The sequence below is a fragment of the Brassica oleracea genome, chromosome C9, assembly GCF_000695525.1.
Source record: "Brassica oleracea var. oleracea cultivar TO1000 chromosome C9, BOL, whole genome shotgun sequence".
Lineage (NCBI taxonomy): Eukaryota > Viridiplantae > Streptophyta > Magnoliopsida > Brassicales > Brassicaceae > Brassica > Brassica oleracea.
The window spans coordinates 43,798,087-43,814,961 of record NC_027756.1 but is presented as its reverse complement, the minus strand read 5'-3'; the positions used below and the strand labels follow the sequence as shown (position 1 = coordinate 43,814,961).

The window sequence follows — 16,875 nt, the reverse complement described above, 5'->3', positions numbered from 1 at the left end:
TATTTAAATGGTGTAAATATGTGTTCATGTGCAATTCTGTTATCTGTACTATACATGAGAAATGATCCATCACATATTATTTTCAGTGATCGCAATGAGATCAACTACATATAATCAGTAAACTTATCAAATGATTTATTCGCTTTTTGGTGACTTAATACTATACTAAAAATATCAAAATGGTGAGGGGGAGAAAACTTTGATCAGAATAACGACACACACACCACTATAAGTAAGAAAAAGTAGTATTTACATCCAAAACTATAACAATGTAATAAAAAGAAGACGAAAAACAAACAAACAACAAAGAAGTTAAACATTTCTTCTGCCCGGTCGGGAGATAATTACTCTCCAGCGACCACAAATAACACTGCCGCGACCATATAAAAGAGTGTACATAAACTACATCAAGGCAACTCTGTAAAAGCGCTGTGTGCTATAAGAACATGTTGATTACCATTAACAGGAGCATCAGAGTGTTTCCGACCATGTTTAAAGACAGTTTCTGTGGAGCTGCATTGTCACTAAACTGTCCTGCGTTCACATATTCGCTTCTTCCGCTGCTGCTAGTCGCAGACACATTGACCGACATTGAACCTGAAAGAAAGATCGAAGTTGAGAGATTTGCAAGTGTTGGAATGATAATATTGCGATTGGATTTTAAAGGGATGAGATTTTACAGTCGTAGTTTGCCCATCCGATTCTCTGACCGACCAGATCATAGACAAAGATCTTGTCTTTAAGGACCAAATCTGCAGAGCAAAACAGATGAAAACATAATGTGTTAAAGAACGTAGAATTCAAATAAATAAAGGCTTAAGCTTTTTTCATGTTACCTCCAAGAATCGTTATCCCCTGATTCTGTATCCTCTGGAAACCGATGCACCATACTGAAGTACCTCCCTATAAAGCAGAGTGCAGAGAATAATGTTATACTGAGAACTTAAAAAACAGATCTCTGCGAAAAGAGATTCAATGGAGGTTGAGTGTAAGTACTTACGACGTTGTTCTGCTGTATGAGGTAATCCTGAGGATTCAAGAACATGGATGCTCCACCAGCAAAGTTCAAGCTAACTGGAGGAAATACGTCTGCCACACTGATCATTAAAGTATTATTAAAAAGAAGTTCAGAACTTTCCACCATATTGATATCAATAAGAAGACATGGTTAGAGATGGTAACAGAAGGGTGAACCTGGAGGCTATGACGTAGCACTGGTTCCCTTTCGACACAACAGGTCTCACAGACTGCGCAACAGCCTTTGTAATCTGAAATTTAAGAAAACGCTTAAGATATCGAGAACAAAATTGCATACTAGAGATGGGGAGGTTTTTATGACTTACAGCTTCAACGAAAGGAACATAGGCTTCTTCAGAAAGGTATGCCAATGTTGTGCCAGTGTCAATGATTGTTCCCTGGCCGTTTGATGTGGAGAAGACGGATGGATTGATAGGCAAAGCTTGGCCATTCACTGAGATGCTCAGCAGATTCACGTTGTAATGAGGCCTGCAATTTTCAATGCTGACCAATCATTCTCTAAAGAACATCTGAAACAAACTAGTTTTAAGAGGGATAAAGGGAACTAACTGTGAGGGAACAAGAGGAGTAAAGACAAGGTTTGGCGCAACAATCTCTCCAAGAACCAATATCCCTCCGCCTCCGTTTTCTCCTTTCAAACAGTGTGAGAACACTCTCGGAGCTACTCCCTGCGAAGCAAGCTGAGAAACCACAGACATCCCTTGTTGCCCAAACCCGAAGATTCCGTCAACCGCTCGATCCGACTTCACCAAATCACCCGTCTGCGAGGTGCTGCATCTGTTCCAGATAGGAAGAGCCAACACCATACTGATGACTTATTTGAACAGAGTGAAATAATAACCTATGAAGCACAGGGACATCAAAGTGATTGTCGTATCCGTCCCGGAGACGTTTCCGGGACGGGAACACTTTGGGGACGGCACGGGGACGGAAACATTTAATTATGGAATGTTTCTAAACAGTTTGTTTTAATATTTTCCTTTCTCAAGCTTGTTCCCTTTCTTTTCATCCAAATAAAAAAATAAGAAATAGAAGTCTAAACTAGATTTTGAATTTATAGCCTTCTTTCTAATGTTTTAGTTTATAAACTTTTCACTAGACAAGATTTACAATGATATTTTTTTCATTTTTCAGTATATAAATATACATATATGCATATATTTGTTGATATATATATATATATGCCGTACCCGTACCCATAAATTTTTAGTTTTGCCGATAACTCACCCGAACACAACCTGAGCCGTTGAGTTAGGGACGAGAGAGCTACCAACAATCATGTCAAACTGCAAGACATCGGAGACGTAGAACCCGGAAGTGCCACTTCCATCTCCATACTGAAACGTGTAAGCGCAAAGGTTGTTCTGAACAGAACAACCTGAATCGGAGGATTGAATACCCCAGCTGCATCTTTGGTCAGAACATGAGATTGGTGTGGCTGTCACTGAGCTCCCTGGATCAAAGTAATTCAATTGAATCTGCAAAAAAGGAAGCACCTTACTAATCTCAATATCAGAAACATTCAAAAACATCAACCAAGATGAACTGAAAACAAAAAGACATGAGAGAAGCTTTTACTTGGAGTCCACTGGTTTGAGGGCAGCCATTGCAAGAAGCACAACTAACCCACAGAACATCACTTCCTGTGTCAATCTGTACATAGAAGTCTCTTGGAGGAGATCCCAATCGCAGTTTCGTGTAGTATAATCTGTTTCAAAAAAATCCAAACACCAAAATGAGCAGAACACAGACGAAACCAAACTTTTGATTGAGCAGGCAAAGACTCAAACACCTTGTGTGCAATCAAAATAATGTGTTCAGAAGAATAAAGATGGAAACTTTAGTTACCCAACAACGAAAGGATCAAAAGTTCCGTCGACGGGGAAATCAATAACTCCGCCGAGAGACTGCAACAATCTGCCGTGCCTGGCTCTGTCACGAGCCTTGAGCTGGCTGATCTCCATCTCGTGATTCGCCGGAACCGCTCTTTCTAGTTTCAGAGCCGCCGGAAAACCGTAGGACAGAACCGTCAACGGTAATAGACAAACCAGGATAGCCGCCGTTAACCGGACAGCCGACATAGCTGAACCGAGTTGGGTTCTGATTCGAAGTGTTAACAGCTTAACAAGATCTCTGTATCTCGTCAGAAATCAAAAAAAGATCATTTCGTTTTATTCCTTTCTGGGAGCGAGAAATAGGGTGGGGAACTAATCGTCGTCAGTCTCTAATTCTCACGAAAACCAGAAGATTTGCAGATTTGTTTTGTAGTCGTTTCGCTTCTTCTTCTGGCAACGAAAGCGAGGGAGAGAGAGAGACAACAGTGGATAAACAGAAGATGTTTTAGTGCAGATTACTCCAAAATCACGTGTGTTTTCATTCCATTTATTTCACTTTCCTTTTTTGTCATATTAAAAATGAATTTGAGGATGCTTTATTTATTTGTTATATTAAAAAGTAAGAATATTGTCAGAATTTCGTGTTTTAAGAAGCATACAAATTTGGTTAGAAGAAGAAATAAAAAGTTTATATTCACTGACTAGCTGTTTATATTAAGAAAATTTTGTGATGAAAAAGAGATAAATATATGTTTCCTCGTATAAGTATAAATTTTATGTTTGGTTTCATTCAGAGTTCAAAATGGAATTAGCAATCGCTTTTTCTTTAATATTATAAAGACAAATATAGCAAATATATTACAACTACACATTTTCCACTAGAACTAAAGTGATACATTTGAAATAGTGAACAGACATGGTAAAAGTTACTTAGCAAACAAGTAACTATTTATCATATACAAAAAAAAGTAGAACAAGGATTAGGGTTTTTAAGACAAAAAGGAAGACCAGTCAATGGGAGGTTCTTGCCTCTCTTGGCATCATCTCATTCTGCTTTGTCTTCTTTCTTTTTCCCCTGGTTACCTAAACCACATACTGCGTAATTTTGACGCATCTCTTGCTTTATGTATTTATACAGAATCGTGCACTTATACATGATGATGTATATGTTGAAACTAATATTCCATGAGAGAACAAAAAAAAGCAAGTTATCTAAACATTGACTATTTCAACAAGTTGGTGAATTTGCTAATTAACTCCACAATTCGATTGGTTATTTGTTTTAAATGTTCAAACATATTACCCCTATTCACATTTGCAATACTACTTATTCTCGTGTTTCTTAGCATCATGATGGGTTTCCTTTCTGAACTAGTCGTACATATCTAAAGTACTACCCTCCTCGCATAAATGGAAGAGAATAGAAGATGCTTTTTTTTTTTTTTTGAAACAAGAATAGAAGATGCTTATCTTACATAATTGACGTTGACTATTTATAATGGTATAAACTGGCCAATGGTCTTATGTCTTTAGGAAACAACTCAGATCATGGCAATTTCTCTTCTTCCTTTTTTACGGATGGTAAGCTATAGAACCCCACATTGCAATTATTTCATTTGCTTTAGCGTTTCTTTTTCTTTTTGATAATTTGTCGACAGCTTTTTCTCTATAACATATGGTTTTACTTTTAAGCAAAACAAAATTACAACTGATTTGTAATCAGAAGATGAGAAATTCCGTAATGTTTTAAGTGTTAAAGAATAGATCCTAGGTTTTGTAAGCTTTAGAACCTGACATAACAGAATCAAATAAAGAGAGATCAAACAAAAAAAGGTAGTACAAATAGTAATCCAATTATATGCACATTTTCACCTTGTATTTTCAATGTTTAAAAGTTTCGTGACAATAGGAATTTTAAGAAAAAAATCTTTTATATAATTTTGGTTGGGGTGAATGAGCTTTAAATTGTATCACTTCATTCAAATAAAAGGTTATAATGTATAACAAGAAAAGAAAAGCAATACCTTTGTGTTCCTTTGTGGCTAAGTTATGAAGGTATGGTGGTGTCACATTCCATAAGAATGCCTTTTATATTGCTTCGAAGCCCATAAATTCATAAAGAACTCTCTTTATGTTAAAACCATAAATTTATGTTCAGCTCACTTTTTAGTCATCATTAACCATAAACCTACTCGTAATGATTTTCCGTTGAAGTTTTAACAGATTTTAACTTTTTAAACTAATGAAAAATTTGACAACCCGTACGTCTTTTTTCTTCTTGCCGACAAGTCTCTCTTCTCGGATAATGAACGTGGCCCAATAACAAAAAGAATTAGAAATCAAGTTTAAACAGTAGGCCCAATAAAGCTTATCTCTAGCCCAATATTAATTTCTCAGAGCGTCTAAGAGCAAATCGCCGGTTTCATAGACCTCCGCGACTCGGGTGTATCAAACCCCAATCCTGAATACCCAAATGCTTAACTGAGTCAACTCGACAGCCTCACATCCCAAGTGAGATCTTCGTATCCGCTTCTGCTCGTGATTTTGATCTTTTGCAATATGTTCTAATTCAGTTTATTGTTTTGTCCGAATTGAAAATCATTTGTTAGATTCGGAAATTAGATTTAGATATATGCCTTTCAGTTTTGATTTATGAGCATCGCGACTGAACTAGTTGATTTCAATTTGGTGTTGAAATCATCATTGATATATTTCAGATGCTTGTCTGTGTTAAGGAAACTTGAATCTCGATTTGATCTTCAGATAGATTTTGAACATCTCGTATGTGTGTAGAACGGATAATGTCTTGAATTTTAGCAACTGAGAATGATTGATCAGTGTGTGTTTTTTTGAACTAGTTGTTATGTTTGAGCTTTGGTCTTAATCCTTCTTTTTTTTTGTTTCTTACAGTAGAGACTGATTCCGATTTCGTTTTGTTTTTTTTTTTTTTCTAAAAGCCAAAGACGCTAGTTTTGGAATGGCACCATCACGTAACATCATTGTAGCCACGGGTCTGGTTGTTTTCGCATCTGCAGGCTTAGCTTTCCCCTTTTACATGGCGTAAGAAAATCTCTTCTCTCTACTGTTCGGTTCGAAGATTCTTTTCTCATCTTTGTTGGTCTGACATTTGCTTCTTTCTTTTTTTTCCCTGGCTCAGATCGTCAAAGAAACCAGTGATTGATCCAACAAAACCGCTACCTCCGCAAGCAACTTTTAGAGGACCTTACATCAACACCGGTTCTCGTGATGTTGGTCCTGACCATCGAACTTACCCTAAGAAATAATCATCATCGAGTCAAGACACACAAACTGTAAACATGAGTTTTCATTGTCCCCTTAAGAAGAATTGTTATGGTAACGCTATGTTTTATGTAACGAACGCTATGATGAAGACCTTCCCATAAACACCACCAGACCAGTCTAGCCATTGAGATGGTTTTGATTAATATAGCTCGAGGATTTGAATACAGTATGATGTCATAAGAATGTCACCACAAACCATTTTCATCATTGCAATTTTGAGTTTGCTTGAATGCGTTATTTTGTGTTATGTTATTGAAGTTCGAACAAGCCACCTTCTATATATTACGAAGCATTTTTTCAGGCAATAGAAAACAGAGGCAGGTTTAAACAAAGTAAAACTTAATATATTTCATTCCATTACAAGAAAAACTAAATTTTCTAAAGTACAAACCCTGATAAAATAACCAAATGCTCAACACAACAGACTACTACTAGTTAAAACCATTACAAATCTCACTCCAGATCTAAGAACTCGTGAACTTAGTCACCGCCTTGGTACCTTCAGAAACAGCGTGTTTCGCCAACTCTCCAGGCAAGACGAGTCTCACCGCCGTCTGAATCTCCCTCGAAGTGATCGTCGGCTTCTTGTTGTACCTCGCAAGCTTGGAAGACTCGCCGGCAAGCTTCTCAAAGATGTCGTTGATGAAGCTGTTCATGATCCCCATGGCTTTGCTCGAGATTCCGATGTCGGGGTGAACCTGCTTCAGCACCTTGAAGATGTAGATCTTGTAGGTCTCCACGCTCTTCTTGGTCCGCTTCTTCTTCTTGTCTCCGGCCACGGCGGGATCCTTCGGTAGCTTCTTCCCGGCTTTTGGCTTCTTCTCTGCGGCCGCCGCGGTGGTGGTTTCCGCCGGCTTCTTCTCTGCTGGTTTCTTGTCAGCCTTTGCCATTGTTACGTTTCTTGTTTTAAGGAAGTGAGATTTTTGCTGTGATGATGATTTGTTGAATGATTCACGGATCCTCTTTATTTATATAGGAATGGTAAAAGAGATCTTATTGGTTAGGATTCTAAAACGGGGATCTGTGACGTGGCGGTAGTTGAGCTGTTCGATGTGGAAGGCGTTATGATGGATGGACCAGATCTTTTTGCAGTAAATCCCGAGCTTTTTTTAAGATATATTATCCAAAAATCGAAATTCAAAATATTTCGTTTGCCCTTTTTGTTTCCCCGCCAACACAACCCATTACCGCCGCAGAGATTTGGCGTGGATGGCTGACGTGGCTATGCTCGGTCAATCCAACAATGTACGGCTAGGAATACATGGATTTATGACGAACTAGAGTTCCCGGGAACATAATTTTGATATCATTAATTCTTCATCAAATTTATCTTTCAAAGATTATTTTTTAAGGTCGTATAATTCAAGTTCTTTCATTATTATTAGAATAATAAAAATTTTAAAAATAGTTGTATCTATTACATGAAACTATATTTCTTCACAATCAATTTCATATCAAACTGTTTTTGTTGTAACACTTTATTTATATCTTTATTATTTTACATTTTTAGTGTTTGAATTACTGCTCCAAATACTTCTCTTTTCACAAGAGTTTATATCTTTGTCTATTGTTTTTTTTATTTGACCAAAAAAATTTTAGAGAGAGTGTTGCAATAAGAAATAGACATGTTGTCCTTTACCGAAGTTGCTCCACAAAACTTGGGAATTATGGTTAACTAGTATTGACCCCATGCTAGGCATGAGATATTTTTTTGTTACAAAGAAGACCATATTTCAGTTATATATATATATATATATATCATGTTTCCAATTTGATATCTAACCATTCTTAGATATATTTTTTTGAGAACGTTACCTTAGAGAATAAAAACATTGAAGAATCTGATTGTCTGAGTTCCTAATATTCCCTGCAGTCAAGAGAACGCAAAGTTGAAAGAATTTATTTTTCGTTGTGTATTGGTTTATCAAACATCTACAAATTATGTATTGCAAAGATTGCTGACCAATTTCTAGAGAAATTAAAAAAAAAAATACAGACATATAGCTAATATACCTCTCTTAATTTTCCATGGCAGCAACATTTGAAGTTCATATCCCATACAACCGTAAACATACCAAAATTTCTCACCGAATATCAAAGTATTCGCAGTAGAATTTAAACAATACAGATCCTTAAAGTGGTGAATTAGTATAATTGATTTTACCTTTTATGAAATTCAGTTCCTCCTGTTGTACCATGTCTACGTTTGCTTTCTTTCTTCCTCCCCCTTTCTTTCTCTTTTTCCTACCTTGAAGTCTCTTTGCACTTGTCGAATCTTCAGCAGCTAGGATCCACTATATCCATTATTTCTCGAAACTTCTTGGCCTTAAACAGGTTTTGATGAAGCAATTTGGTGTTTCGCTAAGGCGCTAAGCCAACAAAACTGTACTAAATAGTAAAATAGTGTAACTGGAGAATTTGGTTGCAGGGATCCGTTTATTTAGAAAAAAAATACTCAACACTGCTCAAAACATTGATGAAGCAAGAGTATAAACATTTCCTATTATATTCTCAATCAATAGGTAGTTTAATGTCGTTGTTGTTCGTTTATCAAATTTTTAGAGATATAAAAATAAGAAAAAGAAAAGATAGTGGATGAAGAAGTAGGATCATGGGTAGTGGGCGCTCTTTTTAGAAACGGTTGATAAGTTTTTTTATAATCATTATCTTGTTTTAATTGTTTTTTAATTTTTTTAAACATAAATTATGTGGCAAAATTTGATTGGTTAGATGACTTGTGATTTAGTATATAAAGGATTCGCTATACAAGTTTATGGGCTTTTTGACTTCTACAAACATGGTGTTGCAATAATTTTGGTTTTAGATCATTCTTTTATCTAAATTTAAAATTTAAATTATCATTAGTCAATTATAGGTTGTTTTATTATTATTTAATCTTATAAATGTGCATCAGACAAATTGGCTGTTAAATGACACCACCACTTTTCAGTGCCATATCACCTCTCATGAATAATTGATTAGATTTTTTTTTTTTTTGAAAAAAAATAATTGATTAGATTATACTCCCTCCAAATCAATATATTAGATAGTTTGTTGTTTCAAAATATTGAACATTTTCGTAAATTTAAATATCTTAATTTTATAAAAAAATTGGGTAACTAATTATCTTTTTACTATTTATATTCATAATCAAATAAATTAATTTTAATTAACTTTTTAAATAATGATTTTCTTAATATATATGTAATGCGAGAAAATATCATATATTATGAAACAAAACGAGTGTATAATTAATGGAAGGCCATAAAATCAGAGAATGTATAGATCAACAAAAACTCTCACCCATGAACTTAGAAGAATCATGGATAAATAAAAAGCTAATTCAACATTGCATTTCACCAATCACGACAAAAATCTTTTGCAACATTGATGTTAATGCACAAGTTATTTGAGAGACGTCTAATTAGAACTTAATCTGCCGTGGTAATACTTTAGAGGGAGATCATCGGAGGCTGCGGCAGCGGCTCATGGGCCGGTGAGTGACCCGAGAACAAAGAAACATGGCTCGTAAGCTTGTCTTTCCTAGAAAACCTAGTTCCACAAGAGCAAACCCACTTGATATCCCCACAATGCTTCTCGTGCGTCCTTAGATCAGACAGAACCGAGAAATGCTTCACGTTGCATCTTCTGCACATATATATTTTCGGACAATGACTTCTCTTGTAATGATTCTTGGCGCAAATCACAGATTTCAACGGCTGAAACTTATCGTGCCTTTGGTTCCACCTACATCCATGTTGAGGGCACGAATAGTAATGCCTCGTGAGTGACGAGTATTCGACATTCTTGTCACGGCTTGTTGGATTAATCAATGCTTCGCGTGTCTTGTACTCGTCTCCGTGCGCTCTCATATGCATCCTTAGATTCGCGTCTCTCTTAAACCCTTTCCCGCAGATTTGGCAGTAATGTGTGTATTTCGCTAGCAGATCCTCCACGCTTAGCTCCACTATCTCATAGCTCCCGGTTCTTGATTTAAAACGACGGTGATCTGTTTTAGGGTTTGTGGTTTGGATGCTGTGCCAGTCAAGACTCTGCGTACTCTGGTCTATAAGCGAAACATGCTCTCTTTCCTGGATACCAAGAAGGTTCGACGACGATTCTTGGAGGAAATCATGATCCGGGTCGAAGTCTCGGACACCAAGAAGGTTGGTCGAAGACTCTTGGACGAAATCATGATCCGGGTCGAAGTTCTGGGAGAACTCCATGAACATTCCATCTGTGGTTTGACTTGTATCGATGTTGTTGTTGTCGCTAGTTGAGATTTGGAGGTTTTGGCAAGTGAGCATCATTGAAGAAGCAGCCGTGATGATGTCTTGAACCAAACTTTCGACGTTAGCCGCGGCTAAAGACGAAGTTGACTCCGAGGATTGGTTATTCTTACTAGGGGAGATCAAGAAAAAGTTGACCAGAGATTGGATCTCATGGACTTTGTCTTGTATGGTAGAGAGATTGAAAAGAAGAGAGAGTGAAATGTCGTCGCCCGATGATCTCGTCGCGGCCGCCATGGAGTTAGTGTAGATTGTGGAATTAGAGTTCGTCTCCGAGCAGCAAGACATGGAGCATTCTCCAGTATTCATAATAAGCCCTCCTTGATTCATCTTTGCATAAGAAGAATATAACTAACTTAAGTTTTTTGTTCTTATTTATTCTTTTGATTTTGTTGGCTTAAATGCTTTGTGATATCTTTGTTTATATATATGGCAGCCGTTCTAGAGTTATAGAATGAAAAAGACAGCCTACCCTATAGGAGGGCATCTGTTGTATAAAATACTTGACATATATACATTCAAACACGCAAACGAGTACGTGTCAGGCCTGCTTTTATTTTACTAAAATTTAAAATCAACCAATACTACTTGATCTATGGGGTATAAGTACAACAGTTGAAAACCTAATTCTGAGAGATTTATTTCACGAGACGGTATTTAATTTAAACGAACTAAAACACTAACAAAAATAGAAAAGAAACGGCAATTGATATGCTACTAAGCCATGTAGGTCTACAGTCTGTTGAACCTGACGATATTTAACGCCTTGAATTTCATTTGTGATTTCAAGATCAGATAGACATACATTGATCAATGAAACATGTACAGTATAACAGAGGTCCAGTCATACTGCATTTTATTTAAATAGTGATACTTTAGGCGTTTAAATCTTGTCTATATATGATGATTTTCTGGTAAAATGTTTCAGATTGTCGTCTATAAGTTTTTGAACATACCAATTCATTAGTTAGGTTAAGACATAAGAATAGTTACAATTATGTTATGAGGACCGTAATTGCTGAACGAATACGGAATATGCGTCAGATATGCTCGGTCAAGATTTGTTAAGATTTCGTAGGCATACAATTACGAAACGTTGTAACCAATTTGTGTACTTTAAATACGATGTAAATCATCGAGTAAAGGTCAAGGGAAATACAAGATTTTCAATTGTGACAAAACAATAACATAATGATGTTTAGACCAAAAAAATAAATAACATAATGATGAAGTCATGAATGATGCTTTCCCCCCTTGAAAACGCAACGGTTATATACATATATATATGAATTATTATCATTAGGTTAAAAGTTGACAGATCTCGATGTGATTAACTAGGTAGTGTTTCTCTTAAACCTTCCTCGCATAAACCTACGAATATTTTGTCAGCTATATCTTAAAATAAACGAAACTTAACCTAAGTCAAGCATTAGTGTTTCTCATGCCTCTTTCTTCACGTAGTAATTGAATAATCATTCTTAAACGGGTGAAGTTGGCATAAAACGAAGAAGCTTACATACCATCTTATGTCACATGTTTAACCAATCATTTTTAAAAACTGCATCTACATGCTTTCCTCTTACCTGCTTTTACATGCGCACATGTAAACGCGTGCTCATAGGATGGATCTTACAGGGAACACTAACAATGTGGAAATCGGCATGAGTTGCAATTTTGGTAAGATAATTAATCTTGGCCATGCGTATTCGTTTTATCTCGAAAGAAGTAACTTCTTGTATTAATGAACTACAAAATAACTCAGGCCTTATGAAAATTTAAATGTTATATAACAAATATCACTACAATAAATATGAGTATTGGTAGTAGTTCACTGTAGCACGAAATCACGAACTGCTACGAAAACATGTTAAATCCGTGGGCATCTTTTTCGTAGCGTTATATCCGCGATAGGACAAAAATTCATTAACTGGGAAATAAAAAAAGACTATTATAGCTGTTATGTGTTTTGGAGGCAAAACACTTAGCTTTTTTTTCTTCTATTATTCCGCCATTATCTCTCACTTTCGACCACTCTCGAGCATGCAAGGGTAGAAACCCAAAATCCTAGATCCGCCATCCTTCGGTGCTGTCGTCGCCGATCGGTGTCTCGTCATCGCCGTTCAGATTCTAGGTGAACCCCAGTATCGATTTGTGGTGTTATGAACCCTAGATTGAAATTTTCAATTTCTCTGATTTCTCCAATTAATTAGTTCGATTTCTTTGCAGCTTGTACAATTACAGGAAGAGAAGGAGGAGACGAGTCAGGTAATACATATTTATCATCTCTGTTTCAATTTCTTGTGGAGTGATTGGTGAATCGTTTTGGGATGAGACGATCTGATTTGTGGTTCGTTTTTGTTCAGTTTGGCTTTCAAGTTTGGAGCTTTTGATCGTTTATTTCTTTGTGGAGTGAAGTGGACTTGAAATCTGCAGTATCTTATTGAGGTAATTAATTCGACCCTAATATAAGAAGGATCTTATCGAGTTTTGTTTGTGTTATTGATTGCCTGCCACTTTTGAATATCTGATTGATTGAATATATTTGACTGTTTATTGGTGCTTCTGTGATTGACAATTTCTTTGTTTTGTGTTTGAGATATTCTTATGTGTTTGCTTTGTTTTTGGTTCTGAGTTAGAAACTTAGTTCATAAAAATGATGGAAAAGTCATGGGTTCAACTTAGCAGGTAAAGTAAAACAATATATACTTAAGGATTTATTAGGGGATTAAGAGAGTTTACGCTTTGCTATTGTCTTATGCTTGCATATGTCTTAACGAAAGAGCTGATCCTGATTATGAGAGAGGTGCTTGGAATTTTGTGAGGTCTGTTGGTGCAGCTTTACAAGACTCTGCGATGATCATTTGCCCCTGCACGGACTGTCGCTGAAGGTCGTTGGTCATCGAATAATCCAGAACATCTTGTCCACTTTGAACCTTTGGGCCCTGGTGGATGTCGAGTCTTTGTTGATGTTGTGAAGGTTAAAGATGCTGCTGTGTGGAGGACAACATCTGAGATCGAGTATATGGAAGATGCACTTGGAAGCTGTCTTGCCTGGCCGGAGGATAAAGTTGTAATGGTGAGATTTGATTTATTGCTGACTTCTCTGTCCTGTTACATATGTGGGAAAAAATATGTCTAACTTAGCTAATTTTGTTGGCTTTGGTTGCAGGCGTAACCCCCAAGAAGGAAGCAACTGAGTTATGTGTTCGCATTTTATGTTGTCCTTTGTTATGATATGCCTTTGTTTCAAAACATGACTGTCTTTTTTATGACTCTGTTTTTATGTATGCTTTGGGTATTCGTATGCTTCGGATCTATGACTTAATCGAACCATATCTTATGTTATGCATATTTTCCTTTTCAAATTCAAAACAAGACCCAGCTAAAAAGCCCAATTTGATAAAGTAATTAAGTAATCTCATAAGTATTTTTTCCGAATTTTTTTTTATGGTTTAGGGCATATTTAGGGGTTCGTCTGTTATTTTAGGGATTAGTTTTACTGAATAGTTTTAGGGTTTAGGCTAGTTTAAAGGGTTTTATATACAAAAGATAAAAAATCACACAATAACAAAATAATCAATGTGTTCACAAATTATAACATGTTGTCTCTCAACTATGTCGTTGAAGGGTTTAGATTTAGTGCATAGTTTTAGGGTATAGGGTATAATTTGGTTTACTTGTATTGTGGTGTGTTTATATGTTCACAACATTATGTATTGTTTCAATAGTTTTGTTTTCAAGGTTTCTCTATCGTTTAAACTAACAAATACATTCCAATAACAAATTACATTTTACACAATCGTAAAACCTTGTCGAAATCAAACTAAACCATTGTGTGTTTCATAATTTGGTGAAATTTGCTTCTTACATGTTTTGGAGGCAAACTTGATTTTCGGTGAAATTTTCGGAGGCAAACCAAATTTTGAGAGCCAAATTTTATTTCATTTTCTTTATATCTGCGAAATCCAAAGGGCTCCTACCCACCACGACATTAGGTTCTAGAGTTCTCTCTCCTTCCATCTCAAACCTCCACCACGATTCTATCTCAAAACACCTCCAATCTCTCCGTAACCACCACGATTCTATCTAAAACCACCACGGATCTCCCCTCTTTCCATCACTCCCGACGATTAAATTTCAAAGCACCATTTTAACTCAAACCACCGAGAGATCTCTGTGACTACGAATCTCTCGTCTTCCATTAATCCCGACGATTCCTCTCCAAGAATCTCTGTTACCACCACGATTTCATCTCATGAATCTCTGTTAAAGGTTTGCGACCTCTAAACCCTAGATTTAACTTAAAGGTTTTCCATCTCATGATTATATTTCTCTTATCTCTTACAGATCCAGACTGATTCGAATCCTAACAGATCTCGAAAGTCTCCATATCAAGGTCATAGATTTCGATTCTTATATCTTATTATTATTATCTTATTCGACTTTTTAGACTTATTATCCTATAGATATAACTTGTCTTAAATTTGTCAACCAGGAAACTCCAATGGAAGCAAGGAAAGGCATCATCTGTGGACTCGCGGCATGTGGAGTTAAACCACAACTCAAAAAACAACATCCAGAAGAAGAACAAGGAAAGACCTCAGGAGGAAACGATGCGGAAGAGATAACTAGAACCGAGTTCAGACGCTCTCAAGGGTACTTGATACGCATTGAGGAACCTGAAGAAGACATCGACCCAGTGTTCTTGCACTGTCTGTGAGCACTCGATGCCCGCAACTCAACCCCAGCGAGACGCCCACAACAACAACAAGGACAGTCCTCACGAGGCAAGGGTGGTCGTCAAAACTAATGGGATGGTTCTATAATTGTTTTCTTTCATTCTGTGTTTTGCTTTTTCATTATCTCATCTACTGTATTAACATTTTATTGTTTTGACATTTTTGTCATTTCTATAGATCTATTAATTTGATTGAATTATATTTTGTTTTCTAAATATATAAAGTATGCAATTAAATATTTCATTATGAAATTAAATATATATAAATTATGCAAATAAATATCCAAATAAAAACAAATATAGCACAAAATCAGACCCAAAAACGTGTCAATATACAATATTATGGGGCAGTGAAAAAGGTTATGAATTTACACGTAGTAGCACGAAAAAGTAGCTACCTAAATAATATTCAACAACAACAGAGAAATGCTATTATAGGTGCACAATCTCCACAAACAGTCACGTTACGAACACATATTCCATGGCGTAGTTTAAAGAAAAAATTGCCAAAACACGAGAGAAGAACAACTACATTCTCTTTATAGCATAAATTCTTTTTTGGTCGGATTTGGACTTAGATACCTTTGGCCAACTTCAAAAATTCATATCAATTATTTTAAGAATCAGAAAAATATGAAAAATTATTTAAAATGTACATAAACATGAAACAATCATATGAAAAATAATTTGGCTGACTAAATATTAGTTTAACATAATTTCATATTTTGATCTTCAGATCGCAGAAAACAAAATCTACTAACTACGGATATGTAGATCGTAGTTTCAGTTAACTACATATATCTGGCGCTTGAAAATGTTAAAATCTACGATTTCGTAATATGTCTACTACCGCAAAAAAAAAGGTTACGGTTTTGCTTACGATCTGAACCCCGAAAGATTTTATGAACTAATGTCTCCTATATATCTACTGGCTCGGAATCATAGAATCTGCCAGTTACTAATACTCTACCATGGTAATATTTCATTATCTACTAAGATACTATAACCTATCTCTGCCGGATTATACATTCTGCCATCGTATCTACCATCATATATACAATCTACTGGCAGCAGAATGCATGTTCTGCCAAATTATTTTCGAAAATATTCCTTAAATCTCTCCAAAATCTGTTGAAAAATATCCTGTAAATCTCTAATTTCCCAAATTTTACGTGTTTCCTAAAGTTATGTTTTTAAAAAATAACCGTGACCTCTCTTCTTCTTCTTCACAAGTTCTTGATTAATTTTGAAACCACCCCAAAAATTTGAATCCCTTGTTGAAGAACATGCATATCTATGCCTCTTGTGGGGTGTGAAAATTTGATCCCTGTAAAGGATGAGGATTTGCTTTTGATAAGGAAAAAGGAGGAAGAGTACTTGCTGTGGAATTGACAAGTTCCTTTGAAGATCTAAGGACTACAGCTTTTGAAGATTTTGGAATTGACCAAAACGATGTCGAGCTTGAGTTAACCTACTTACCTATGGAGTTAATCAATACGATAGACTGTCCTCCAGTTATCATTGAGAATGATCGGCAAGTCAAGAATTTTCTTACATATGTACGTGGAAAAGCTTCTTCAAGGTTGTGTGTGTCTATTTCACATGTCAATGCAAACAACGACAACATTGAGCTTGATAAGGAGCAATCTAACGCGTCTGGCAGAGAGCGAGG

At 36.1% G+C, this 16,875-nt stretch overlaps 4 protein-coding genes and 2 long non-coding RNA genes across 8 annotated transcripts; 3 read left to right on the top strand and 3 right to left on the bottom strand.

Annotated features, from left to right (window-relative positions):
* Positions 1–198: 198 nt before the first annotated feature.
* Positions 199–3,415, bottom strand: LOC106313017 (aspartic proteinase-like protein 2). Its single transcript, XM_013750731.1, has 10 exons — positions 2,887–3,415; positions 2,617–2,746; positions 2,266–2,516; positions 1,588–1,815; positions 1,344–1,506; positions 1,195–1,268; positions 1,001–1,097; positions 837–903; positions 681–752; positions 199–597 (listed from the first exon to the last, which is right to left on the bottom strand). Exons 1-10 carry the CDS (start codon positions 3,117–3,119, stop codon positions 437–439), a joined length of 1,476 nt encoding a protein of 491 aa, XP_013606185.1. The 5' UTR covers positions 3,120–3,415; the 3' UTR covers positions 199–436.
* A 1,871-nt stretch (positions 3,416–5,286) lies between these two features.
* On the top strand, positions 5,287–6,383 carry LOC106313351. The gene is made up of 3 exons (XM_013751149.1): positions 5,287–5,384; positions 5,831–5,933; positions 6,031–6,383. Exons 2-3 carry the CDS (start codon positions 5,851–5,853, stop codon positions 6,155–6,157), a joined length of 210 nt encoding a protein of 69 aa, XP_013606603.1. The 5' UTR covers positions 5,287–5,384; positions 5,831–5,850; the 3' UTR covers positions 6,158–6,383.
* Positions 6,384–6,498: 115 nt separating this feature from the next.
* On the bottom strand, positions 6,499–7,118 carry LOC106313350 (histone H2B.10). Its single transcript, XM_013751148.1, has one exon. It carries the CDS (start codon positions 7,064–7,066, stop codon positions 6,641–6,643), a length of 426 nt encoding a protein of 141 aa, XP_013606602.1. The 5' UTR covers positions 7,067–7,118; the 3' UTR covers positions 6,499–6,640.
* Positions 7,119–9,503: 2,385 nt separating this feature from the next.
* On the bottom strand, positions 9,504–10,843 carry LOC106316877 (zinc finger protein STOP1 homolog). Its single transcript, XM_013754746.1, has one exon. It carries the CDS (start codon positions 10,793–10,795, stop codon positions 9,629–9,631), a length of 1,167 nt encoding a protein of 388 aa, XP_013610200.1. The 5' UTR covers positions 10,796–10,843; the 3' UTR covers positions 9,504–9,628.
* Positions 10,844–11,976: 1,133 nt separating this feature from the next.
* On the top strand, positions 11,977–13,816 carry LOC106315866. Of its 3 annotated transcripts, none has more exons than XR_001264670.1 (5): positions 11,978–12,596; positions 12,692–12,730; positions 12,829–12,910; positions 13,102–13,541; positions 13,635–13,816. It is a non-coding gene; the product is annotated as an uncharacterized LOC106315866 (long non-coding RNA). The 3 variants fall into 3 exon arrangements; XR_001264669.1 differs by having other exon boundaries at positions 12,829–13,150; positions 13,246–13,541; XR_001264668.1 differs by having other exon boundaries at positions 11,977–12,596; positions 12,829–13,541.
* Positions 13,817–14,431: 615 nt separating this feature from the next.
* Positions 14,432–15,093, top strand: LOC106315651. The gene is made up of 3 exons (XR_001264640.1): positions 14,432–14,737; positions 14,813–14,861; positions 14,961–15,093. It is a non-coding gene; the product is annotated as an uncharacterized LOC106315651 (long non-coding RNA).
* Positions 15,094–16,875: the final 1,782 nt, after the last annotated feature.

Bases quoted from the DNA above. Each gene is read 5' to 3' on its own strand.
- LOC106316877 (XM_013754746.1), bottom strand. From the start codon at position 10,795: ATGAATCAAGGAGGGCTTATTATGAATACTGGAGAATGCTCCATGTCT.
- LOC106313351 (XM_013751149.1), top strand. From the start codon at position 5,851: ATGGCACCATCACGTAACATCATTGTAGCCACGGGTCTGGTTGTTTTC. The intron at 5,934-6,030 runs GTAAGAAAATCT...TCCCTGGCTCAG, and splicing joins GCTTTCCCCTTTTACATGGC to ATCGTCAAAGAAACCAGTGA.
- LOC106313350 (XM_013751148.1), bottom strand. From the start codon at position 7,066: ATGGCAAAGGCTGACAAGAAACCAGCAGAGAAGAAGCCGGCGGAAACC.
- LOC106313017 (XM_013750731.1), bottom strand. From the start codon at position 3,119: ATGTCGGCTGTCCGGTTAACGGCGGCTATCCTGGTTTGTCTATTACCG. The intron at 2,517-2,616 runs GTAAAAGCTTCT...CCTTTTTTGCAG, and splicing joins CTCAAACCAGTGGACTCCAA to ATTCAATTGAATTACTTTGA. The intron at 1,098-1,194 runs GTTCACCCTTCT...TTTAATGATCAG, and splicing joins TGCTACGTCATAGCCTCCAG to TGTGGCAGACGTATTTCCTC.